Source organism: Anopheles coluzzii, chromosome 3 (genome assembly GCF_943734685.1).
Source record: "Anopheles coluzzii chromosome 3, AcolN3, whole genome shotgun sequence".
Taxonomy (NCBI): domain Eukaryota; kingdom Metazoa; phylum Arthropoda; class Insecta; order Diptera; family Culicidae; genus Anopheles; species Anopheles coluzzii.
Window position 1 is genome coordinate 31,157,452 of NC_064671.1, and position 26,427 is coordinate 31,183,878.

At 45.1% G+C, this 26,427-nt stretch overlaps 2 protein-coding genes across 4 annotated transcripts; one reads left to right on the forward strand and one right to left on the reverse strand.

Annotated features, from left to right (window-relative positions):
- Window positions 1–16,924: 16,924 nt before the first annotated feature.
- On the reverse strand, window positions 16,925–20,523 carry LOC120957964 (bromodomain-containing protein 7). Its single transcript, XM_040380458.2, has 4 exons — window positions 20,327–20,523; window positions 17,901–20,189; window positions 17,635–17,820; window positions 16,925–17,559 (listed from the first exon to the last, which is right to left on the reverse strand). The coding sequence occupies exons 1-4, from the start codon at window positions 20,385–20,387 to the stop codon at window positions 17,228–17,230; spliced, it is 2,868 nt and encodes a 955-aa protein (XP_040236392.2). The 5' UTR covers window positions 20,388–20,523; the 3' UTR covers window positions 16,925–17,227.
- A 503-nt stretch (window positions 20,524–21,026) lies between these two features.
- LOC120958487 (uncharacterized) lies at window positions 21,027–25,572 on the forward strand. Of its 3 annotated transcripts, none has more exons than XR_005752049.2 (6): window positions 21,027–21,159; window positions 21,659–21,729; window positions 23,369–23,746; window positions 24,658–25,016; window positions 25,104–25,224; window positions 25,306–25,572. XR_005752049.2 is itself a non-coding variant. In XM_049608769.1 (6 exons), exons 1-4 carry the CDS (start codon window positions 21,435–21,437, stop codon window positions 24,744–24,746), a joined length of 537 nt encoding a protein of 178 aa, XP_049464726.1. In that variant the 5' UTR covers window positions 21,200–21,434; the 3' UTR covers window positions 24,747–25,016; window positions 25,104–25,224; window positions 25,306–25,572. The 3 variants fall into 3 exon arrangements, 1 of the variants encoding a protein (XP_049464726.1); XM_049608769.1 differs by lacking the exon at window positions 21,027–21,159 and adding an exon at window positions 21,200–21,483 and having other exon boundaries at window positions 24,708–25,016; XR_005752047.2 differs by having other exon boundaries at window positions 23,369–25,016.
- Window positions 25,573–26,427: the final 855 nt, after the last annotated feature.

Sequence of the window (26,427 nt, forward strand, 5' to 3'; positions counted from 1 at the left end):
AAGTTGACTGGTAATACTGGTGCTGTTCGTACGTTATCTCGCCTGGTGTACCAGCGGACGGCTACAGGTCGGACAGCGTAAATGGTTTGCATGTTGTAGGATACAATAGATGAAGATAAACAGAGTGACTGGTTGAACGGCAACAATGCGCATACAATGTTGATAACCGTTGCTCGACTTTTCTTTGTGACCCATGGCAGTGTGCATTTCATACAAAGTCAAACGTAATTGCTAATAGAGACTAACTAGCTAATTAATACTAGCACAGCATTTTATGAACATTTTAAATTTTAAACATTTATAGCTGACCGATTTGTTAAAAAAATGCTTTAAGAAAGGCTTCAACGGCTCAGAGTCTCTGTAATAAAACCAATCAGGCTTCCGAAGCACAATTAACGTGCATTTGTTATGTTTATTGCATAGTTTTAGGCGTTTTAACATTTCTAAATTTCTAATGTTCATTTGCGCCTAAAGTTATGCAAAATTGATTTTCCCAGCACAAACCTTTGCACATTTCAATTAAATTGAACGTACACCTCGTAATCATTACCCTATCTCGATGTTCAGCAGACACAATCCATATTCAGCTCCTGAAAAACATTGTCTTACGCTTTCGTGCAATGATAACAACACGAAAGTGAAACAATGACATCAACTTTAATTAATTTACATCACTTTTCATTGTTTCACAGTTGCGCTCTAATGTGAATCACCCACCTACAAAGACAATGTTCCACCGCTTCTACCAACCGAAGTGCAATGCTTGAAATTGTTTGGAAATACTAAGCATTGTTTCGATCTCGGTCAAGCTTAATGTCTGCCAAATCGGTCGTCTAACCATGCAAAGAACCAACAAAAAAAAGACAAACAAACTTTAATAAACTGCCAAACTTTATCCTTCGCATGGAATGAGTCCCGCACAGACGATGCATGGATCAAGCTTCCCCGATTAATCCAGCACGACCAAAAGTTCTCGCACTCGCACTGAAATGGATCCGTTCGCCCCTTTCCCAAAGCGGCAGCCACATTCCAGTGCATCCTATTCTCGACGGGACATTAAATCTGCCATTTGTTAATGCGCCACTTTCGCTCGTTGCTTATCGTTCGATTCTTCGTCGGTGCGTTTCGGAGCAGCAGCAGCAGCAGCTCGACGCTGTTTGTGCGCCAAACGTTCTAATGCCCGCCGGGTGATAACAAGTTCAACGGTCTCGGGATGTGGAATCAGCCACCGACGGGACGAATCATGGGAAGGTTCAACCTTTTTTTTTGCTGCTTCTTTTTGTTTGCGCTATCGCTCTGATGGATCGTGGAAACGAAAGGAGCATCCTTGGGCAAACACTGTCCATTACTGTTGAACCACATTTTCCACCATTACCATCAACGCTCTTATTATTATTATCATCCAGTTCGCCATTGACGTGGACAGATGATATCGTTCGCTTGGAAAAGAACAGCGAATGGTACCATGCAATGATGCATTCCGTTTACACTTGATAGTGGCTGCACACTCGCAACCATTCCGAGAAAACAATGCTTTGGCATAATTTATGCACAACTTTTAGAACAAACAAAAAAGTCCATCCGATCTTGAATCTGCCATAGGGCCAACATTCATTTAGTGGGTGATTTATGCTCGGTTTGTATTTAATCGTACTCCAACCGAACGGACGAAAGCCGATGATTGTGTGTGTGTGTGATGGGCCGGATGTGGCAAACCCGAGCACGTTTGCTCATCGCAGCGCCAAAAGGTTATGGGTGAGTTCAAGCGTACTTGACTCGACGAGCAGCAGCAGCAAAGCGCTTAGAGCATATTCCGGAAGAATGCAATCATGCACCCCGCCAGCAATTGCCATTGTCCCAACGCAGCACTGTCCGGATGTGAGCTTACCTCAAACAACGTAACACTTGCTTCGGGGCGGTGAGGTGATAATGTTGTCGGTTCCTAACCCCTCGAGGGGCTTTAGATCAGATGGTCAACCCGGACACTGTTAGTAATCAACCACCCGTTCTAGCTCGGTTGAGCCGTTGCTTCCGTTGGCAGAACGGGGTACAGCTGTGACCGCTGGCCCTTTGGAAAGTGGCACTGGGTTGGAAAATCGAGATCCCGGTACTGGTAGCCTCCAAACTCCCTTTCAATACACACACACACACACTTACAGAGACACCGGATGCAGTAATGGCTAAACGACAGCGACACATGTGTTTGTGTGCTAAGTGATATTTAAATTGTACGGTTATCGTTTGCGGATGGGATGGCTCTGTTAGTGCTACCGCTTTTCCCTTGCTGTCCGGCTTCTCCCAGCCTTTTCCGTACCGTTGCTACTATTCACCAAACATACACTTTATCATGTTAGTCACGCAATACCACCGTGAAGTCGTACAACTGTGGTGTGGTGGCAAGAAGGGAGGGCAAGCAAAAGGCGCTACACTGTCCTTCCGGTCATTCTTTCCGCCCGATGGGAGAGTGGATCATAATTGCCCTGGGAGCCTTGGCGGCAATCACTTTGATGGTGATGATGATGACTGCGCTGCGGTGATGAGCATGCGTTAGTCCTCGCACAGTACAGTGGGATTTCCCACTTTCCCACAGCAATGTTGGTGCTTTTGTCCACATTTTTGCGCCAATGAAACTTACTCTGTTGCGATCGAGCAAAGAAGGATCCTGCGAATTAAGATAATTAGTGCACAAATTTGCGGTGAAATGTAGCATTAGGAAGCATCAAACATAATCTCTTGTACTGGAACCGTTTAGACACACAAAAAAGGCTGGTTCAAGCGATGCATAAAGCGGATACAAACAAATTCGCCTAAAGCTATGCAATCCGCAATACAATTTTATTTTTATTAGCACATTGTCTAGCGCCTTTGAACTGCTCTACATTTTTTGTGATGATCATCATTTTCTGAAGAGAAATTTTTCATATAACTACTGACCGACAGTGGCTTTAATAGGACCCTTTAATTGTACTCACACCCCGAAACATAAGCATCAAATAGATGCGCCTCATTTTTATTCTACCCGTAACATTAATCCGTTGCTGCATATACACAGACACACAAAGCTGTGCAAACAACAGCATGCAAATCACTCGACACGATCCGTCAAGACAGCTGTCAGTGCAATGAAACCTAAGCGCTTTCAAGCGCCTGCAAGCTGTCAGGCTCAGCTGTTTTCCGCCCTCTGCTTTCCGGATGCTGAAAATTCATTTCATCAGCCGTTTTGAGAAGGGTAACTAGTGCGCTCAAGGACGCAACAGAGGCGGCACGAAGGGGTGAGCGAAGACGTTGCTATTATTTTGCGCTATCTTTCTTATTTTGAGCACACGAAGTGCCGGGCTTTCGACGTTTCCATGATGATTTCAAAATATCTTTGCGTTCCCTTTGTTTGGCTGACCCGCTGTAGCGTTTGGTCAACAGAGAATGGATTGTTATTCTTGTATTTTTTTTTTAATGATGCATCCCAAGATTCTCAGTCGGTTTTGTGTAGCAAGCAGCGTTTGTAGTTCAAAATTTCACCATCCACTGACGCCTTGTCATTACACATTACTATGCAGTATAATGTATCCCAGCGAGCTACAAACACGTTTTGACTGAAGACGTTTGAGAAGACCTTGAGCGATACAAACCATCGCTGCTACAACATGATGTGTCATTCGGTCCATGAAGATGGGTGGCAGAGCTTTACTGCCACGTTGGCACCGGAACAACATGACGAACAATAATATATTTCGCACGTCACTGACGCGTGCGGTAAGAAACATTAGATTTGCAGGAATGCATTATGCAAGGCACTTTCAGCCATTGCGTGAACTGGGCAAATTCATGTAGAACACCGGAACAGGAGGGCGGTAAAAGGTGAAAGACAGGCAGGGCAAGCAGGTTGTGTGTTTGATGAGGTGATAAGCTCGGAAGCTATTTAATGGATGGTTAAAGTGAGCGCATCGATACGGATGCCTTGAGGGAAGCAATTTGGGTGAAAAATGTTCAATTTAATGGTTCTGTAGTGGATACGATCAATTATTTGCACTAAAATGCTATACAAACGACCAGATGGTACAAAGGTTGCTTAGAGTCGTCACTCAACTCGTCTTTCAGTATGCAATCCGCATTACAAAAGGAGTGCAATAGTTACACTTCTGATTTAAACTCTCTTTATCAAACTATTTGTCTCTTTTAGAAGGTTATTTTGCAGAAACTGATAAAAATGACATTTTTCGTCTTAAAAGTGTAAGTAATTCTTCTGTCTTCCGCTTCAAAAGGAATGATCCAAAGTACCACCAACTCATAATGCAGTTTATTCATGCTTGAGGACATAGAAAATTTCGCTCCTTGCATTAATCCTTCCAAAACTCTCAGCTCCCGGTCCATAAACTAGCAAGAATAAGTTTTTCCTTTTTTTTTTTTGTTTCCAACTCAAAAGTTTTCTCCCTTTTAATTTGCACTCTTGCACAGCTCATACGTGCCAACCATCGTGCCATCGATTGCCTTTGTCCACCCACACATAGCCAGACACAAACACACTTCTATTACTCCGTCAACATCCGGCGACCGAAAGCAACGTTTGAAACCCGAGTTTTATTGCGGCTTGAAATGTGGAGCAAAGTTTTGCCACCACCAGGTCAGCAGCGGTTGGAAGGTAGAAGGGCGGAAGAAAAACTGAAACTGCAAAGGATTACTTGTGGAAAATCCAATCGAAACTTACCCATCGAACCGTTATGTTGCTGCTGACATTTCGCCTTGAGTCACGTTTGTGATCTGACGGAGCGTTTCCTTCCACTTGCGCTCTATCTCTCCCTTGCTTTGCCTTCGCCCTGCTCAGCCAGTCACTAAAAAGAGCACTCGAATCTAATGATTTACCACTTCGATACTCGATCAACGGATAAGCTTGGGTGGGTACAACACACACGCGGTACACACGAGTGGGCCCGCCCGCTCCGGCCCCGGCACAAACGGAACCGTCAGTTTGATTAATTGACACCGCCTCTTAATTACTGCCAACAGTCGAGTGGAGCAGTGGGTCCGTGAGGGAGGGGGGCTGCGGAGGTCTGTGTTTGGTGGCACTGGAATGTTGGAGGATGCTATTGCTATTGCCTGCAACTAATTGGCTGCTGCTCTTTAAAAGATTGACCATGGAAAGGTGAGTGACGTTGCGTCAAGCAGCATGGCGGGGTGGCGACGCTGGCTGGCCTGCAGGACGATCGTTCGCACTGCTACACGTGTATTGTATTAGAAGTGAATTGACTTTATAAGATTACGCTGATGTTTAATTTACTCGCATTCTGATACACAATTTTTTAAACTATCTCGTGTTTGAAGTTACTCAGTTTTTGTCATTAGAAAAATTTGATGTATCAATATTGTACCAAACTTTCGTGTTCACGGCATAAATTTTCACGAAAATTAAACTCGTTTTCCACTTTTTTACCCCACACCAACCAAACTAGAATCATGAATCATTCGATGCTTAAACTGTCCGACACACGATCAATCACGGTGCAGCCATGGGACCGTTTGCGCTAAACCTTTCCCTTCGCCACGTGTTACATCGAAATCAAGACATCGCTTTGGGAAGATGAACCCAAAAAAAGCATGCTAGAAACTGTATGTTATCCACCGTTTGTGCGCTCTTTCGATCAATCATCTACATTGCACAGTCGATGCACTAATACCGTGTTTTTATCCTTATTTTTTAACACACAGTTCACTATTTTTTGTTTAGCGGTACCTCTTTCTTCACAGCACCTTTCCTTCAAGAAGTTTTTTTGTTGTTGTGTGTTAATACTAAAAGTGCGCGCACTGAACTGTCCGACGAGAAGCACCCCAATCACTTGTACGTGAGAGTCTCTTCATCATCGAAGCAGTCGTATCGAACTAACGTACCGTTGCTCAGAACGCAAACAACAAATACTAGATGGCGCGAAAATGTTCGCTCTTCGGGTTTTATCAGGCGGCGTTCGTGCCACATTCGGTTGCAGGGGCTGTCAACCGCAGGGAAACGAAAGGATACGAAAGTAAACGGACTATATGAAGAAAGCAGTACTAAGGCGAAATTGAATTGATCGGTTTGATTGTATATTTTGGTTGTAAATGCAAAAAAATAAAAGGTGTAAATAAATAAATGTCATATAACTAAGCATTTAATCTCAAAATAATTAATAAAAGCCTAAATTACAGATGATTTTTACACGATCGAGTAAGTTACAACAGAAACATCTTCATCTATCATACATCATCTACTACGCCTAAAGGTATGCAATTTCCGAGAAAATTTAGTTTAGCCTGAAGAATATACCTTTAGGATTAATTTACATATTTACATGCTTAGTAAGATACTTCATTTTATTTACTTTTCATGACTAACATCCTGGAAATGATATAAAGTTATTAAACCACCAATACCAAGAGCATCTCAACAGCTCAACAAACCGAACACCTGCTTCGGATCTACTCGAATTGTCATTCGCAACAACTGCTCGATTATTTCCAACCACCTTTTCCGACCGGTTAGTAAGAGCCTTTCCAACGTAGGATGTGATTTTGATACGTTCACGGGCAGTCCCAACGATGGATATGTCAGCCAGCTCGCCTGTCTGCATGCCTAGCAAAGCAACAAAACAATGCAAACACACGTCACATAAAGTGAGAACAGCGTCGGATGGGCCAATTTCGGTCGGCTGCGTTGCTCGTGTGAAAAAAGGGCACGTTTCGTTGATGTTACACTACACTCGCTCTACAAAGATCTAACACCAGCATTTGATTGTTTGCGCTTCATCGTTCTCATTTCGCGTACGATACGTACAATCATGGAAAGTGGGGTGCGAAGAGTATGTTAGTGTATGCTGTTCGTGTTAGTGGGGCAGCTCTACGCGTGCTGCACGAAATGCGAATGCGTGGTCACAGCTTATCCTTCATCCCGCGCCTGCTGACCGTCGAGCGTCACGAATTGTTGACCTCTGAAAGCACATGCTCTTTCAACATTTTCACAGCTGGCTGATTTCATCCCGATGGTGTGCCCAGGCTCGAGATTCAATAACCATTTTTTGTTCTCAGCACGTCAGCAGAATTACGGACAGGACAGGACGGTGGTTTAAGCGCACAGTCAAACAGCAGAGGTAAGAAACGAAACGGAATCGCTTTTAAATCCTGCTATCTGACTGAGACTAATGGTCTCGCCGAGAGGCTGGAGTAATGATGCCATGAACGCTTCAATGGCGATAACAGAGACTATACATGGCTAGCGTAAATGGATACTGTGAAGAAGCAGGGTAAAAAACAGTAATGTATGTTGGGTATCCGAGTAAAACAATATTCAAAACATGTGGATAAAGCATAAATTAACAACTAATTAAAACGCACTCATGTTGCAATGTATAGCGCATAACATATATATTATATATACATAACACATATATTAACATATATTATTAATGTTTGCTTTTAGTTTAAGCGGATTTGTGATTTGGTTGTTTCAGAAAAGGAAAAAAAAATAAAATAACACTTATAATTTACCAGCCTTAAGGTATGCAATCGGCAAAACTATTTTCTCATTTTAAGCATCTGTAGAGCTTGAAAAGCCTTTTTCAACTTTAATTCATTAAACCTTGTTTAATACTCAGTATTATTTTACAATATATACGTTTCATGAGCTGAAAGCTTTATTTTGAATTCTAATAGGCCGCAAAAACGCACAAAATCCATGTGACCTACTTCCTTCACGAGTACCGGGAAAGCCTACGCACACAAAAACACACTCCAACACTAAACTCAATTAAACCAGCATAAATTCAATTTGAATGTCAGATAGCTGCCGATGTTGGGTGGTTTTTATTCGCAAAGCATGTGTTGCATCCCATTCCACTGTCCGAATGATTGACAGGAAAACGGAGTGCTTCAAAAAATTCAAAAGTATAAATAACTTTGGGCTTGTTTTTGCATTGCCCTGGATATGCATTAGTTTACACTTCCCTGCTACTACGCTCTGGCACTCAGGCTTAACGGCGATTGTTATAAACCAGCTTCATAATCTGACCTGGTTTTCGGTAGGCCAGCCCCAGGTACCGTGTCCTGATTGCTCAATGCCCTGCCTCGTAAATCCTGTAAACAAAGCCACGCTTTAGAAAGTTTAGCATCAAGTTCGTCGATAATGTTGGTCACGCAGAAGGAACTTGCTCTTGTTGGGTGCGTGCTTACATCGAAAGTCTTCGCTCACTGCTTTCCACTCCAATCCGAGAGCTGATTCGTGCCAAAATCAACCAACGTCGTTTGATATGCAAATATCAGAAATTTCTCTATTTTGAGTACATGGAGACTTACAGCAGAGCGTTTGGATAGATGCAAACGATAGTTCGATTTTCGTCTACATTGCTTTATTTAAACCGAATTGCATTGACTTAACGAGTTACGGGTGGAATGAAGCTCCTTTACGGTGATGTGATGATCGATAGATGTGATTGAATCGTTTGCTTTGTTTGAAATGAAAACTTGTGCTTTTTTCTGAGTTAACAATTGTCTTTGTGATTATTCAATTAAGTTCGTTCGAGTTTCTTTTACTAAAGCTTTTGATTATGGCAAGTAAATATAACAAAAAAAGGATTATTTTTTCGACTTGAATATCTTTAGCCGTATCTATCCTACTAAAAATCAAAATCCAAATTCTCCTTAAAGTATGCAATGTACCTTGCAATATTTCATTATTACGATTTATTCTCAAATATTGACCGGATTGTTAGCCATAAACATGCAACAGCAAACGAATCAAGCATGAATGCACCAACACAAGAACTCCATTTTTGTGCAGCTCAAATTTCAACATGCATAACACATCTCACCAATCCGCCAGTCGTTTGCCCTTGTAAAAGAGGGTCAGCAGCTTCCAGCAGCCAAACGAATGCAATCCCGCCAGGTGCTCCTGTTAGCATTGCAGTTGCGGCACACACTTACATAGCAGCACTTGAGGCACGTAACACCGATTCACCGATCCCAATGTCAACCCGGCGTAGGACAATATGTCAATGTGCTGCCGGAAGTGCAGTTTTTTTTTTTTGGTACTCTGAGTCTCGCACACGCCCTTCGTGACGTCTCTCGCCAGACACCATGGCGACGGCGAGTTCATTCATTTTTTGCTCTTCTTCCTCTTCTGTTCCGCAACTTTAGAGCATCAACCACATTCGTCACGATGGAACTCTCAACAGCTGCAAAAATCGGTTGAGAGCCGGTCGTTAGAAGCCAACAATTGTAGTGCCATCCTTCCGCCGGATATTGGTACTCCCCCATCGGTGCCGTGCGGAATGCCAACACGGGACAAACTCTTCACGAAACGATTGCATTTTCGTTCCACGCCACCAATCTGGGACCGAGCAATTAGAGGAAGAATGCAACGTGCGAAAACTTTTCACTTCCCTCGGGGCAAGGACGAGCGACAGCGTTTTGGCGGGGAAGGAAGCATGCCCCCGGCGAGTGAGGGGGGGGGGGGAGGGACCTATCGGATACCGTCTGTCGGATGCTCGTGCCGAAGTGTTGTGGCTGCGGACAATGGCAGTGCCAGACGCAATCGTCACCATAATGATACCGCAATAACCGCGTCTGTGTGGTTTAACGCTGTGCCATTTAAGACGGAGGACGGAATTTGTGGCAGACATCTTGGGGAGCAATGAAAGAGTGGCAGGGTGATGGTGAAGATGGAAGATAGTTTTTACTTGTTGTGTCAGAGGAAAACTTTACGCAGTACAGGGTTATCGGGCGACTAACAATCGTCCTTCGAAGAACAATTAAGTTTTAAACAAGCGTTTCTTTAGTTTTGTGAGTTGCATACATTGAGGCGTTCTTGAAATAGCTTGCATACTTTTTGGCGAATTTCGATCGCTTTGAAAAGGCCTGCAGCCGTCGTTTTTTTTCTCATTGTATTGCATTTGATATGTTTATATGAACCCTTTCTTACGCAACGAAACACATTTCTTGCTGACGGCGGTGTAGAAGATTATTCACCATTTAATAAACTCCCCTGCGGGACATCAAACTCCTCTTTTGATCCGTACCATACTAAGAAAATGGCTACTAATTAACCACTAATTTGTGCTCCTATTTTCAAACCTTAATGACACATAAAACATCACTCCGCCTACCGTGAAGCGCCCACAAAGGCAAGATACGATTATTGGCAGTAAATTTTGACTCCCAAAGGGTACAAAAAAATGCTCCCCACTATTTACGACATCCTGCAAGCAACGCTTATCAAAGAGCAGGCCGGCAACACACGTCGTCAGCGGAAATCGGTACTTAATTAAATTATCCTCCCACCAAACTCAACATACTTCCATACACCCAAAGCCCCAATCACTTACAAACTCCCATTTTTCCACCGTGCGCACACTCACAACCGCGTTCGTTTTGTTTTCGAACATTTTAATCGCTGCCCGGCGTCCCAACGGAAAGCGAGCATCCCTTTTGCACCGTGCTTCTTTCGATAGGGAGATCGTAAATTAATCAAATAAACTAGCGAAACCGGTTCGGTTTCGTTCTGCACCGCACTGTTTAGCCACTGGTGACAGACCATGAGCCCGCTAATGTTATTAACTCGCAGCGGAGGAACAAAAAGCACCCTGCACAACCGGCACACTGAAAGGCGTCAGCAACTTTGCTTGCTTTACGTTTTTACACGGCGCGCAAGAAAAGAAGTAGCGTAGTGGACTCCTTCTTGGCTTGGAAGGAAACGACCGTTGGAGCAGTATCTCGCATCTTGCCCGCTAACAGGGCGGAAGTATCGCGACCATCTTGTTCTAATTGGATTAAACAAGTTTTTCTTTTTGTGCCGTGCAGCAGCAGCAGCAGCGGCACGTCGATGGTGAAGGTTCGGTCGCGTGCGTTGAACGGTCTGTTTGATGGGCAGCATCCGAAGGGAAAAAGAAACCACAAAACTAGTATTTTTTTTTTCATGTGCAAAACTATGCGAGTTACGTTCAAATTTTCCACAGCATTGACGTTGCTGAAGGTGGTAAAGTAAGGCAAGGAATGAACCTTTTTCAAACAGCTTTTTCTCAGCAGAGATTTCTTGTTGTTTTTTGTGGGAAAGGTTAATTTCATGCTCTTGATGCTTCGTTTTCGCACCGCGTGGCGTCAGAAAGGCACTCTAGCCAATCTTAATAAACCCACTTCAGATCCACCGAATGTACAAAAATGGTTTAGAGCAAACGATAAAGTTTTATACAGGATTGTAGGATTATTTTTCTTCTCACAATTACCTTTTTAGTAAAAGCAACAGCTATATTTCACGGGTTGCACCTTTGTTTTATTTGCTCAAACTATTATGATACAAAAAATAAATCTCGTAGCAACGAAGCTTCAACCAATGAGATGAAGAAACTGTACAGCAAATCCCCCTTGACCGCTACCACATTGACCAATCTTCCAGGGTAGCAAACTTTTCAATTGTGCAGTTTAAAAGATAGTTTTTGATATAAGCATTGAGAAGGAACATAATTTGTAATATTTATGTAACGATGAACAGCGTGTTAAAAAGGTCCAATCATGTTTAGTATCTTAAATATTATCATATTTAATTATTTCCTTCAACTTTTTGAACGGCCAGTGCAATGCACTCTGTACTCATAACTTACTGAGCAACAGTATCGTGTGTTGCATACCTTAAGGCGTTTCATAGACTTGATATTGAACGAAGCTCAAACTGGACTTAAAATATCAAAATTTGCATGCTAAAACAGTGGGAAAATAACATCCCAATTGTTTGTTTTATTATGTAACCAAACAATTGTTCACGCCTTGATGTCAGACGGTGGTATACTCAAATAATTTGTAACATGATTTGAAACGGCTAAAGCTAGGCAAATCGTGTTTCGTAATAACATCATCCTGCGGATTTAATTGCTATATTTAATACAATTTCATATCATTTGTTGGACTAGATAATTAGAAAATCATGCATAACTACAGCATATACATAAAAAATGCAAAAGGCTATCGTTTTGTAAAAAAACCCCTTCATTCGTGAGCTTTTATCAGAAAATGTTATAGCTATGCTCGGCAAGAGCACTCAAACCTGCAGAGTGGGTAACTTCTAATAACGTAATCCTCTCCGGACATCGTCCAGATGAACTGTAAAGGTACACTATTTCGCCTCAAATCCGAAAGAAACTGCAACCGGCGTGTACGATGCGATATCTCCAAGCACTCCTCCCCCAGGAGTACGTTCTGGGTACGTTCAATTTCTTGATCGTGTTATTTCCGCTGCGCACAGCTCCGCAACGTTCCCCGTATCATACATCATCACGTCCATTTCTCCATCAGTTTACAAGGTTCGAAAAGCACCAAACAAAACTACTGCTCGGAATGATGATAAATCCATCCGGACAATATGGAGATGAGAGTGCAGTTTTTCCCCCATCCCCGTTTGCTCGTCCGGCCCTTACGTTGCAACATTCCACATCAAAGATTCAGTGCGAGATTTTTGCTTCAAGAATGGCAACATCGAAAGGATGTAACTGATGTTCGTTCTGTGTCGTTCGTGCTTACCGGTCGGGTGGGAGGATTTTCATATGAGAAATGAGTGAAGACCACACACTCACACACGCCAGGTACAATGGCAGTGGCAAAAAAAAAAGAAGAAACAGTCGTACCAATTGCTAAAACACAATCCATTCGAGTTCGAACGCCTCTCCCCTCGGACCGTTCGCTACATCGGTACCTAAACTCTAAACCACAAAAATGTTTGTAAGCTAGAAGCTTGTAAAAACGAAAAAAAGAGTCCGTTCCCATCATTCCATCCGATGTCCGTTTCAGTCTCTTTTTCTCTCTATCATTCTCTTGCAGACGCACAGCATATGGTCCGATGACAACTTGGCCTTGGTCGATACCACTCCATTACAGTGATCACGGAAGCGATAAAACCATCGCTTGGCTTGGTAGCTTACTATTTCCCGCTGCTAGCACGCACAACAGAGCCGATCTGCGTACGCGTACGACAAACCCGGCGGGATGTCGATGATGACGAACGTCGGCGCAAAAGAGTTGACGGCGTGTAGAACGCAAACGCACGCCATTTGGCGACGCGATGAAGCACGAACGTAACCATGGGAGCATCCTTCGACGGTACAGGGCTGCTCGGCACGCATCATCAAAGCACTCATCTCCTAGCACGTGGCACCGGTAAAGCGCCTAAAAGTATGCAATCCAATGATATTCATAGCAAAATATTATCAAACACCGTACAAGACACCAACTGAACGAATCGATTTTCAATAGTGCCTCGTCCGCTCGGGTAGTCCCCCAAGATCCGTCACAATCAGGCCCAGTGCGACGTCATTACCGACTCCCGCCGGGTAACGAATGACGTTGGCAAAAAGTTGTCAAAGACGCCACGCCACTAACAGGCTGCACCCAGAGGATTGCGGCACCGAGGCATCTCTTGAGCGTAAAGTTTTCAGTTACGCATCCTTTGGGCAACAAAAAGCGATTCCAGAACCAGTCCCCAGATTCCATGCATAATTGTTCATCGCTGATGTAACTGACCTTGAAAAGCTGTCGCTACACACTGTACCATTCAGGCTGCTTTAAATAATCGACCGCTCCTCGCAGCTCGCCACCTAGCGGGAAGCGGGATAGGTCATTAAGTTAAATGGTTGCCGCTTTGGCTTTTGTGTTGTGCCACCGCTTCCGGGCGGCGATCTGTACGGCAAGTTACTTCGACACTTGCTTCACACCGTATCTAATCGCGACTGCTTCAAAGGCGCTGACTGCTGACCTGCTGACTGAGTTCCCGGGTAGCCGAACCGACCACGCTGGCACACGCTTCCGGTACTGCATCCAATTCAATGCTGTCGTCCTTTCGCTTACCATCCATCCCCCCGGCGGGACCTGATAGGCTCATTTGCATCTCATTGCGTTTTTTTCTCCTTTCTTTCGCGTCATTAACGGTGCCTAAATACTTCGGCTGCGCTTCGTATTCTCTCTCGCTCGCTCTCTCTCTCTCTCTCTGTTCTCCCTTGGTGGAGGGTGAAATAATGGTCCTTGGGGACACGTGTTAATAATTCCGATGTTGCAAGAAGCGATGGGGACGATCACAATTGCAAATTGTGCGCTGGGTCCAGGATGGATCGGTTGGTATAGGAGGGATGTCAATTAGTGTTGAACGTGGCTTTTTGGTGTGGAATGATGGAAAGATGTAACGCGCTTTCTCGGGTACAACTAGACGCTCGATCTATTTTCAAGGTGCGCGCAAGTTTTAATTGGAACACCAAGATGATGTTCGATTATGTTCTGTTTCTGCCGTTTCTGTGAAGGCCCCCTCACGCTGGATGGTAATTTATTTACTGACCTAAATTTAAATCTCAATTTTCCGTGCCAAAGAAGTAATTTTACCACCTGGAGATGATTTTGCTCTTAATATGAAGCATTTACAGCCTGCCCTCTTTAATTTGAGGACAATTTCCTGCCAACGCGCTGGAAAGACTGAGGCAGCGCTCTAGCAGCAATCGAACACGACATCGAACATGAAAAATATATGGGATTTGACATGTTCGATTTAATAAACAACAAATCGAACATGTCAAATCCCATACATTTTTCATGTTCGATGTCTTGTTCGATTGCTGCTAGAGCGCCGGGTGAGTTTGGAGATGCTTTTGCACCAATCGGATAAAGGAAATGAATTTATTATGATTTTGAAGATGGACGTTGGACACAGGAGCTGGAGTTCGGAAAATGGCACCCACCACTAGCAAAAAGGAGCAATTCCAAGTTGAGTTGACAAATTTATTCATTAAGTTCGTTGTGAGGCTCGTGTCACAATTTCCTGCACGTTTTAGTTTTACGAATGTCTTCATTGGAGTTGTGTAGATCGTAGAAAATAGTTCCATTACATATTCATGTCCGTTTTGGTGAAGATGGAGAAACACTCTTCACCGAGCACTTCTCCTTTGGGATTTCAGATTCCGCCCTCAAAGCTATCTCCCCTTTGGTTAATCGTTTTGAAGTAGTATCCCCTGTACGGTGGTTATTAGCTTAACACACGCACACACACACACACATATATACACACACACACACACACACACACACACACACACACACACAGATACACACTCGATCACTTGAGCAGAGAATATGTTTACCAACTCTTGGGAGCGGTATGGTGGTGTTGAACTGCTACTTCAGGGAATCTTCGATGACCTACTTGCGGGGACCCGATTGTTGATACTACTGACCGCAGAGAGAGCGAGAGATGGTTGGTTAGCAAGTGGCTCTCTTCTAGGTGAGGTGCCAAAGTTTAAGGTTAAAGATGGAGCAGGATGGCACAACAGAGCTCCATGTCTGTAGCAAGCCGGTTTACATTGGCCTGGGCTTCATTTGCATCTTGAGTGTACCAATTAGTGAGGCAGGTTGAATGAAGCTGCGGTAAGGAAAACGGACTGCTACCTTGCTATTAAAGATGGCAAATTAAGATGCCAGGGATCTTGTGAACTGCTTCGGAATGTGTTTGAGCACTACTATACGACTAATAAAATGATAAGAAACATGTAGATTGTAAATAGGTGCAAAATAAGCTCTTAGCGGTACGGTATGCCGTGCGTGTTGCATACCTTTAGGCGGGTTTTTATTCTTTCGCGAGCGTTGGCATTTTTCATGCTATTTTCTGCACAGAAAACCCATAAAGTTTCGCCTAAACTGCTCCGTACAATCCCCATTCGTATGTAAATGAAACAATTTTACTACCTTTTCTTTCTCCCCTTTTCACATCACCCATGTCACGCATCCGTTTACCTTTTTTTCCGTTTGCTCTTGCCAGTAATATGTTCATTCCATTCAGCTTGTACGGTGTCTCGGAGCAAATCTCTTTATTGCGTGTACTTAATGTTTAGCCATTTCTCCGATACGGTCAGCCATAAAATGGCTCCTGACAGACGCACTTTCCTTACCCTTGAGCTACGCAATCACTCCGGCAATCGATTGTGGAAGGTCTACCAGCGCTAACTATGAATTATGGCCCACAACTCAAGAGTTTGTCGGTTTTGAGCACGTGAGAAAATTGGCACAGCTTGTAATGAACAAAAAAGGGAATGTACAGCCTCGAATAAGGGGCATGATTAGCATACAGTTTTCCCCTTTGTCGGTTAAAATAGTAAATTAATTACTGGAGCCAATAATTCCAAGTTCTTACCTCTCTAATTAGTGAAAGATTTCGTTTGCTTGAACATTTTAAATTTCAAACCTTCAAAATAATGTTCCCAATCGGCAGGAGCGAAACGTTTAATAATTAATAGTAATTGCAGCATTACAATCCCCCTCTGTTTTCTACCATCCCGCCTTTACGGATCATTAATTAATTCCGCTCGAGAACAATCGTCCGTGGATTATAATTCATCGAACGGAAAAACTTGCTCCTTGCGCTGGGCTGGTAGTCTCAGGAGAGACACATTTTCTCCCAAGAGCTCAACTTTCCACTTTGGCTGCAGTCGGTCACAGACCGGTTTATTGCTTTCCGACTTTACATCTTGGCCAAACTTAACGCGCCCGGCCGCAAAACGAACCGTCAGCTGGTGGTGGAAGCATCCCGAAAAGCTTTCTTTAAAAAAAATGGCACCACACTGCTTCCTTTTAGCAGCGTTTAATTCGTTTCCACTAGACATTGTTGCATGAATTGTGAACCGGAGAAGGGAACGACTGGGCTGGGCTTCAATAACAGACGCGACGACGATTTTATGCGCTGTCTTCCTAATGTCTTTTTAATTTCTTCAAACCAAACCCAGTGGATGAGGAGCTTTCCCATGTTGGACCATTCTATCATTTGAGTGTGAGTGTGAGGGAGTTGCTCTTGTACTTGTACTAGTTCGTGCGAGGATCCAACACGTGACAATATATGTATAATCGGATCAAAACGATACTAACTATCTATTGCAATTTGTACCACACAGCGTTTTCTCTCGTCTGTTTTGTCCATTTATTTAAGCTAATTGTACCGTACAATATAAATGTGTTAAAATCTCAACCATACGTTCAACTTGAATTGTAATGTTTCTTTTGCTTCTTTGTTTTGTGTCCTTACCAGTGTAACGGAATTAGAAAGAACGGACGTTTCTTTTCCTATTCTCATATTTATATACTCTTCTTTTTTATCATTCTATTGGTATGTAAAAAACACTACCTCTGTCTTTCAAATGGGTTGAGAAGTTCAACAAAACACACACAAACAAACACACGCACAAACATACGCACACACTCAATTCATCAACATTTGCTCAATGCATGCAGCATCGGACGATTCGGCACCACCACCGTCCGCCCTGCTTGGGCCGGTGTTGTTCAGCGTCGAGCCACCGAGAAACTCGCGCAACTCGCTATCGATATCGACCGGTGGTGGTCCATGTGCGGCCGGTGTAGCGGAAACCATCGGATTCGGTTGAATTATCGATTGCTGCTGACCCGGGCCGGGAAGGGTCGCAGAAGGTTGCGTTTGCCGCGCCAGATGATGCGGATGGGGATGGTGCTGATGGTGGTGGTGTGAAATCGGTTCCGGCTCCAGGTCCATATCCATCGGTGTGGTGTCAATGTCTGTTAAAAAGGAAGAAAGGGCAATTATTTGTTAGTGCTATTTTCAAGTAGACTTTTCACTTTATGTTCACTAACCTATAGCAGTCGGTGCTGGTGGTGCTGGATGTGTGTTTGGGTTCGAAATACTGCTACCGGCCGAAAGGGAGGTGCTCCCGGTACCGTTCGGTGGCTGCTGCTGTACTGGCTGCTGCAGTGCTGGTGCAGGTACTGACGGTTGTGTGCCATGCGTTGGCGGTGGCGGTTGAAAGACCTCCAATCCAGCTACAATTAACAGGAAAATGAGAAAAAAGTTATAAAGCAAATTTCCTTTAATCGCCACCGCCGTCGTTTTCTCCACTAACCCGTGCTGATTCCCATCGCTTTCCTCAGCGCTTGCGGATGGGCGATTGCGGACGGCGGTAGTTGCTTCGCTATCTGCGTCAGATTGCTCGTTATTTGCCCCGCCAACTCCAGCTCACCCTCGGACGGATGCTGAATGTGGGACAGATGGGCGGGCAGCGGTGCCGACAGCCGATCCGTCTGCAGCTGGTGCAACTTCTGCAGCAGGTCCGAATTGGTGCTGAGCGATTGCTGCAGCTGCGGGCCAATTTCCGCACCCTTCAGCTGGCACTCGAGCTCGTCCAGAAACTGCACGTCCACCCCCAAGCTGGACAGCGAACGTAAGCTGTCGAAGTCGATTCGCACGTTCGCGTACCGCTTCACCTCCTCGGCCACCTCGACCGGGTCGAGGAACGTTTGCCGTACGGCGTTACTCTCCTCCCGCTGCATGTGCGACTCGTACAGCTTCCCGTACGTCTGCCGATGCTCCCCGTTCGTCAGCACGTCCAGCAGATTGTGCGCCATGCCGGCCGCGAACGGGCTGTCCATGGCGAAGCGCAGTATGCTCTCCGCATAGTCCGCGCCCGTCTCGCACCCGTACGTGTTCAGCACCATCTCCGTTTCCTCCTTGCTCAGGTTGGCGAAGCGCGAATCGAACACCGGCGCAAACGAGCTGAACGCACCGTAGCTGAGCGGTTTCACGATCTTGGCGCTGTTGCGCCGATCCTCCCGGAACCCCTGCAGCTGCCCGGTGCCGTACTGCAGCTTGCCGGTGTGCGCACCGAGCGTCACCGTTCGCTCCGGGCCGCCCTCGCCACCCTCCGACTTCGCGTCGAGCAGTATCTTCATCGAGGTCGTGCCGTCCTTGTGCTGGCGCAGGAAGCCCAGCTTGTGGGCGGACTTGCGCTTCAGCAGCTTCGTCCGCGCGTTCAGCGCGGCGCTCTGCACCTGGGCCAGCACCTCGTCCGCCGTCAGGTCGTCCACGAACGCTTCGAACTTGGTGTGCGGATTGTTCTCCAGCCGGATCTGTTTGCGCTTCTCCTCCTCCTCGATCTGTGCGTTAATGCCCTCGTCGACAGCGGCCGCCATCGCTTCGTCGGCCGAGTCTGCCGTGTGGTGCGCGTGGTGGAAGTCACTGTCCGGGCCGTCGGCCGACCCGGCCGGCAGCTCGAACCCGAGTTCCTTCGCCGTCAGCTCGCGCATGTACGTCATAAGCGGGCGCAGCGAGCGCATCAGATTGTCCGACTGCAGCAGCCGGGCGCCCACGTGCAGCAGCTTCTTCGCCGCCTTGTGGTACACCGTCTCCGAATGGTTGTACTTGATCGCGTTCTCGCACATCAGCTTGAAATCGTCGCTGAACTCCGTCACCGAGCCGTACTCGTTGTCCTCGATCTTCTGCCGGATGGTGGAGAAGTCCATCGGCTTCAGTATGATGGACGAGTAGCCGGGCGCAATGTCGTCGGTCACGGGCCACGCGAAGAACTGGTGCGGATCGCGCTTCTCGAGCGCTTTCAGCAGATGGTCGAGCAGCTTGTTCAGCGGCGTGCGGCTCTGCTTCTGCTTCAGCACGCAGGTCCGCGGCTCCCGCCCGCTGCAGTCCGAGTTGGGCGTTTTCGGTGCCTGGCTCGAGCTGGTGTCGTGAAAGTCGATCTTGCTGCCGGGTCGCGACGACGACTGCATCGAGCCGGGGCTCTGCAGCGGTTCGTCCGTCGTGACCGAGCTCGGTGCGGTCGTCAGCTCGTCCTTCGGCACCAGCCCACCGGCAAGGGGGCCGCTTGCTTCTTGCTCGATAGACGCTGCCGCATGCGCTTCCTGTTCGTTTTCCGGTTCCAGCTTCGGAGTAAGCAACGATTCCGGCAGCAAAGGCTTCGTGACGGGCTGGGCGGCTAGCGATGTACTGGCGGCCGCAGCCACGGCTGCTACGGCCGCAGAGCTGGCGGCGGGATAGTGCACGCTTGCCACCGGATCGACCGTCGCCTGGGAGCTTTCGTCCCCGTAGCTGTTGAACTCTTCTTCCTCCTCCTCATCCTCCTCGCCAAGGCTCGTATCGTCGGTACCGCGGTGCCGATGCCGCTTCTCCTTATGATGATGTTTGTGCTTCTTTTCGCGATCCTTTTTCTTTTTCTTCTTTTTCGATTTCTTGTGCCGCTCGGGGTAGTCGCCACCGCTGGTGCTGGTGAAGAGGGTGCTTCCGCCGTCCGACTGGATGCCATACGCCGGCGAATCGTTCCCATGCTCCGGGGTCGAGCTGTTGCCACTGACCTTCAGAATAAGCTTCAAGCTCGGTGGCCGGTCAAGGCTGAACGATTTCTCTGAAAAAGGAACAGCCGAAACGTTGTAAATTCATGAAGCAAAAACCACTGCCACTGCTGTCTCATCGAAGCGTCGGGAGACGGCAACCGGCAGGCACGCGTCTCGCTCTTCAGTTTCGGCAGATAACAAATCTTACCCTTGCCAAGTTCACGCTCCTTGCGTTCTGATTTATGCTTCTTGTGTTTTTTCGAGCCCATTGCGAACGAACTAGCGGCGAAAACCCGGAATATCACGCAAATCTTTCCCCCCGCGCAAGCCAAAAACAAGCGCTACAAATGGCAGATGCAAACGTAAACAAAGCGTCACTAGCAAATGACAGTGGGCACCGTACGGTCACGATGGCAGGCATCTGTCAGGCCAAAAACCGGTTGTCGTGAGCTCGGCAACGCTAAAAATCGGTGCAATTTTCCCTCGCTGACGATGCTTTTTGTAAGAAGTTGTGACGGTTTATGACGTTTCGAGCGAGGGTTTTTAAGGGTTCAAGATGGCCGGCAAAAGTTGACAAAAAGTGACAAAATTTGACGTTCGCGAAAAAGCGTAAACAAACAGCTATTTGGCACAGTTGTGACCCATTGCTATGATAATAATTCTAAAATTCATGATTCTAATTGATTTATTTACCTATTTAGTACTTCGTAAAGAAAATATCGATGGTATTTAGATGCTTGAGCTTTTTGTCGTTCTTGTGTATATTTTTGGTGCGGCCACAAGAAAAGCTCATGTTTGCAGTGGACTAGCAATTTTGACAAAGTTGACATTTTTTTCAACATTTTGTCATCTCCGTGGCCGACCCCCAAAAGGCCTTTTTCCACCACCTGGTATTATTAATCCACCTTGCCTCGACTGCAAGCGAACAAAAGAAATGCATTGGCGCATTACAATACATGCAATTGGAGGTGACGGACGTGAAAAATCTTATCTAGCGACACAACCCCCGAGAGATTGGAAAATCAACTCAGTGCTGAAATTGTAAGTAAAAATACCGACGATCCAAATGGTTAATGATGTTTGTTGTCGATTTCTTCTACCGGCATCTATTTCTGGTGAAGTGTGCATCTTATTAAAATTGTGCAATACGCGCGCGCGTGTGTGTGTGGGTGTACGTCAAACTGCCGGGGCATATAAGTGAGGTTACGGCTGCATATGATTGCACAAAGCACATAGCAATAGTTAGAAGCAATAATTTCTCGCAAGCTAGAACACAAATTCTTGATGTAAAATATCTTAAAACGATTTTGTGATTTATGATTAGTTCGAGTGAGACAGGCGTGTCTGTTCGTTCATCGCGTGACGGTATGGAACGCTCATAAAACGCTGATACTGTTTTCCCATGCATGCCGAAAAGATCATAAATATCTTCTCTTCTTTAGTTATGTCCACTAGTGTTTATGTATGAACTCATTTTTGGTGCATAATTGGTGAAATAAAGCAATGTGTAAGTAACGAGTTTTTTCTCTTTGTAATTTAGGGCAAAATTGCATCATCATTAACCTTATCAGAAGAGGATCTGTTCCGAATCTCAAACAGCATTTCCTTCCGGTAAGTGAACTTAAGCTATTCATGTAAGTGTGTGTGTGTGTGTGTTTTTTTTTTTAATCAGTTACAGGTTTTATTGTTCTCTTTGTTGTTACAAATTATATCCCCTCTCCTCGCCCACTCCCTTCCCTCTTGCCCCGCGAGGTGTCTATGAGGGAGGGCTTTTACTGCTCCTTGGAGCCTCTCTTTGTCGTTCGCAAGGCACCTAACACATTTTGATTTCCCCCCTTCTTTTTAACATTTTTCCCTGCCTGCCGCTCAGAATGCGGAGATGGGATGGCCAGTAACTGTCTGCGATAGCGCTCCCCAAGGAAGCGGACTTCTGCCCGCCTCCCTACCACTCTGGGTGGAGGTGACGGTGGTGGGTGACGTCTACCCCGTTGTTCTTCTCTGGTGTTAACCGCCCGTTGTACCGTGAGATGCGGACATTCCGGGTTGAATCGAATCGCGGACACTCAAACATAGCATGTTCTGTGCTCTCCGCTACGCCAGGGCAATGCGTGCGGTCCGGGGACAACGTGAGTTTCATACCGCACAGGTGCTCTCGGGGGAAAAAAACCCGTGACCAGAAAGTACCTGGGATAGGAGGAACCCTGGCGTATCTGCTGGCTCTTTCTTTGGCGGTGGCCGCGTCCCACGTTGATTGCCACTCTTTTATGGACCGCTGGCGCTTCTCCCTCCGTATTGCATTGTTTATGCCTGTTCCACGGCGACTGTGCACTCGGTTGTTCACCTTGATTGCTAGGCAGATCGGTAAGAGCAACACCGCAAGCAACACTGCAGTCTCGTTAGTGATATTTACTTCCTCTAGAGGTTGCTTGAGCCTGGAGATCATCGTCACCTCCGTCTTTGCATGACCCAGTTCCAAGCGATGCTCGAGAAGCCAATGCTCCGCTGCTGTCCCTGCTTCCTCCGCTACTGCTGCTGCTGATATGCGGCGCCATAGTCAATGATCTCTGCCCCTGGCGATAGCCCGACTTCGAAACCCCCGTCATAAATGATATTCCACATTGTAGGGCCCAGTATGGACCCGTGTGGGACTCCTGCACTGATGTGTCGTTCGATAGGGCCTTCGCTAGTGTCAAACAGCAGCTTGCGTCCTTCGAAATAGTGTGTGTATGTGTGTGAATCACTAGGAAATGTATTTAATTCATTGTTTTAACATGTTATATATTCAATGAACTATAGCAAAAGAGCCCAAAATGTCACGTTCAATTTCACTCGTGCTGCTGTGAACCGGGCTTAAGAAGGATATTTATTCCATTGCGCGTTTCCTGTTCGTATAAAACAGGGGCCTCCAAACTTTTCAGCTCGCGGGCCGCATTGGTTCAAAAATAACTATGTTGAGGGCCATATGACGCTACTTTTAACTGATGAGTGAACGTTTAAATCTCGTTTTTATAACAATATACTAACGATACTTGTACAGCTTCGTGTTACTAAAGTTTGATTTTTGTCTAAGAAAAGTAAAAAATACAATTTTATTTGCAAAAGTCAAAATAACGTAATATTTATTTTAACTCTGGCAAAGTCATCGTGGGCCGCATTATAAGCTCTTGAGGGCCGCATGCGGCCCGCGAGCCGTAGTTCGGAGACCCCTGGTATAAAATATACTGAACATGTTTTTTTTTTCTTTGATTAGTGCGGCCCAAATCGTGGTACCATCATTCACCTCGGCCAAAAAGAATCGGTGAAAACAATTATGGGTTCCCGCTCTTCGGACAAAACATCCCCAATGCAGGCGTCGGATGCACCGACAACTCCTCCCCCAGGACCAGCAGCTGTTCCGGTAATGCCGAACGCCCCGGGTGACGCTTCCAGAGGGCCGACGTCAGCCATGCAGACTCCTACAGGTACTGCTGCCACAACCCCGCTTGTGTCAGCATTGCAGCAGACGGCTCAAAAAGATGCTGCTATAGAGCAACAGGCCTCGAGTGAGCCATCACAAGAACAAACTCCTCAACGATCTGCTCAGAGTGCAGCAGGAATGCAGCAGGCGGCTCGAGCAGATGATGCTCCGGTAAACAACTTTTCCTTTTCACCTTCCATAACTATAGACAATTTTTCGATATCGTTTATAATCGTCCCTCCTCTACGGGGATTACGCCGCGCAGGACAATGGTGTTCATCAATGAAAAATGCGTTTTTAAGAGCATTTAATAGACGATAATGACGGTCGTAAATAATCAGGACACGGTGCAATGGTGCAATTTCCAACACAACCATGAGCTAAAAACCTTTGGATCAGGAAATTAATTTTTTTTTTCGAATTATTTGAAATCAAAATTAAGCAAGTTCAAAAGTTTATAGTGTAAGGGCAATAAAGTGGCAACAAAGGGAGACTACCACCATTCTAGATTCTAGAACAGGAGCTAGAAATTCTAGAAAAGGAGATCTCTCTGTACCGTCCACTTTTCGCTAGGGGTAAAAGGCAGGCAATATTGACGAGAGTGTAATGATAGGAGAAATAACATTGACATACTTAAACGTATATAAAAGGCTCGTGATAAGATCATCTTAAAGGTCAAAAGGCTAGTGATAGGATAACTAATAGTAAGATACTTTAATGTATACACTAGGCTAATGATTGGAGAGTCTAAATTGTCAAAAAGGGTAGTCATAAGAGGAATAACTTAGGAATAACTAAGTTTAAGAAATCTGTTCTAGAACTAGTCATGAAATCCAAGGAGGAACAGCTTTTACCACTTTCTTTCAGCTTCTTCGCGCGTGAGATCTCAACTGATGGCTATTTCTACGTATATACCCAACACAATTCTTTGACAAAATATCTTTCCTAACCATTTCGTAGGAAGGCATATTTGTAAACACCTTTGTATTATAATGCTATGCACATTGCTTTTCGTTTCTCTTTTCGTTTCTTTCTTTCTTTCTTTTTTTCTTTCTTTCTTTCTTTCTTTCATTCATGTTTAGGTATTTTTTCTCTTTGACTTAATATCAGTATTGCTTTTTTTATTATTTAGCAAAGCAGAGCTATCCCCTCATGTCCGGCGGTTCGCTGAAGATCACTTTCTCAAATGGAATATGTGCCCGACATCATCATGCCCATGGATGAGCAGATTGCGAAACATCGTCTGGAGAATAGATGGCAGCATAAATGGCTTTTATTATTTAACTAATAAAGACTGACTAAACCCTCTGTCCCTAGCGTGTAGGCCGGCATCGCATGGATCGAGCTTATGGTATACAAAGTTGATGAATTGGCTGCCATCATCACGACACCGTATGCGCTACAGAGGAAATGTGAAAACATACCTTCCATGAAAACAAACGTAAGTGAATGTAAAATCGTTGGAGAACAAAACAAGTAATGCAAATTAAATATTTATCTCTTCCTTTTTTTTTGTTCCGTGCTGCAGAAAGTTGTCGCCGGCTGGGCTGGTTGTACATGACTGCGGGAACCAGATTATGCCAACGATTTTGACGGGAAAAGGCAAGTTTAAAGCAATGTGGTGAAATTGGCCAACATAGCCCGATAAAGTAAGTGTGTTGAGATAAAGCTGAACCCACCCAGCAAGGCTAAGACGAAGATGAACTTACATGATGTTTGCATTCTTCCAGATCTGGCTGCATTCTTCTTCATCGACCACCCCGCAACGTCGGCAATACTACTTCGGAACTCTGTAACGTTAGTACCAGCCAACAACATACCTTGTAATTCAACAAGAAGAGCTTAGGCAGGATTTGCTATCCAAGCTATTCGAAGTCTCATCATAGATGTGTCCCAGCTAGAACGAAGAAGACTGTTACTACAATTGATGTGATATTCAATATAAGACCGAACACAACTACTCAAAATATTGAAAATATACGAAAAGAACCATCATATTAGTGTGTGAATTTGTGTTGACTATTCATTTATTTCCATGGAAGGAAGATCAAAATCAAAAATGAAGAATCCAGTATCATCGTGGAAGAATTATTTTCTTATTGATTACAGGTTCTAGTTTAGTTTTTCGCCAATTTGCACCCATGTAACCTTAATACTTTCGTAAAAAGCCATCACATCATACATTCTTTTATAGTGTTTTCTCTTTCCTTCTCTCTATGCAAGAATACCAAAATTGAAGAAAATTACTAAAGCATTCAGTTACACGTACTGTATTTGTTACGCGTGCGATTATTCAAAATGTCTCAAACTGCATTTCGCGTGGTGCGCGATCAGCTTAATCTAGAAACCGGGAACGCTACGTGTAAAAGTGGAATAAAAATGCGTCACAAACACTAACATGCGGCACTCACGCGTACGTATACTTATGTACTATTATCCTCGGAAAGGATAAACTAACACCCTAAAAATTGTAGGGGCTTCCGGGGGTATAAAAGGGACCGAACTTTCAATAAATAATCATTCGGATTTTGCATCTCTAAGAAACCTCTTTTTTAATTTTGCATATTCGGATCAGAAAGAAATCTCTCATCCCTCTTCACCCCCTTCTGCGGCATAGGCTCTTCCTGCGGCATTACTTGAGAGAGCAACTAGCGGGAAGGTTAATTATTGGTGTTGAACGGTTGAGAAGATCGCTGTTACCCGAGCGGGTTTGATTTACAAGGCCGCATCCTTCGCGTGGCCCACAGATCCGCTCGCCGTAGTAACAGTATTTATGTCCAATAAGCTTAAACAATAAACAATATGATTCATGAAGCAATACGGTCGAAGTACTTCCTACTGCGTGAAAAAGA

Coding starts and splice junctions, on each gene's coding strand:
- LOC120957964 (XM_040380458.2), bottom strand. CDS start 20,387: ATGGGCTCGAAAAAACACAAGAAGCATAAATCAGAACGCAAGGAGCGT. Junction 20,190..20,326: donor GGAGCGTGAACTTGGCAAGG/GTAAGATTTGTT, acceptor TTCCTTTTTCAG/AGAAATCGTTCAGCCTTGAC. Junction 17,821..17,900: donor AGCGATGGGAATCAGCACGG/GTTAGTGGAGAA, acceptor TGTTAATTGTAG/CTGGATTGGAGGTCTTTCAA.
- LOC120958487 (XM_049608769.1), top strand. CDS start 21,435: ATGATTAGTTCGAGTGAGACAGGCGTGTCTGTTCGTTCATCGCGTGAC. Junction 21,730..23,368: donor TCAAACAGCATTTCCTTCCG/GTAAGTGAACTT, acceptor TTCTTTGATTAG/TGCGGCCCAAATCGTGGTAC. Junction 23,747..24,707: donor CTCGAGCAGATGATGCTCCG/GTAAACAACTTT, acceptor TTTATTATTTAG/CAAAGCAGAGCTATCCCCTC.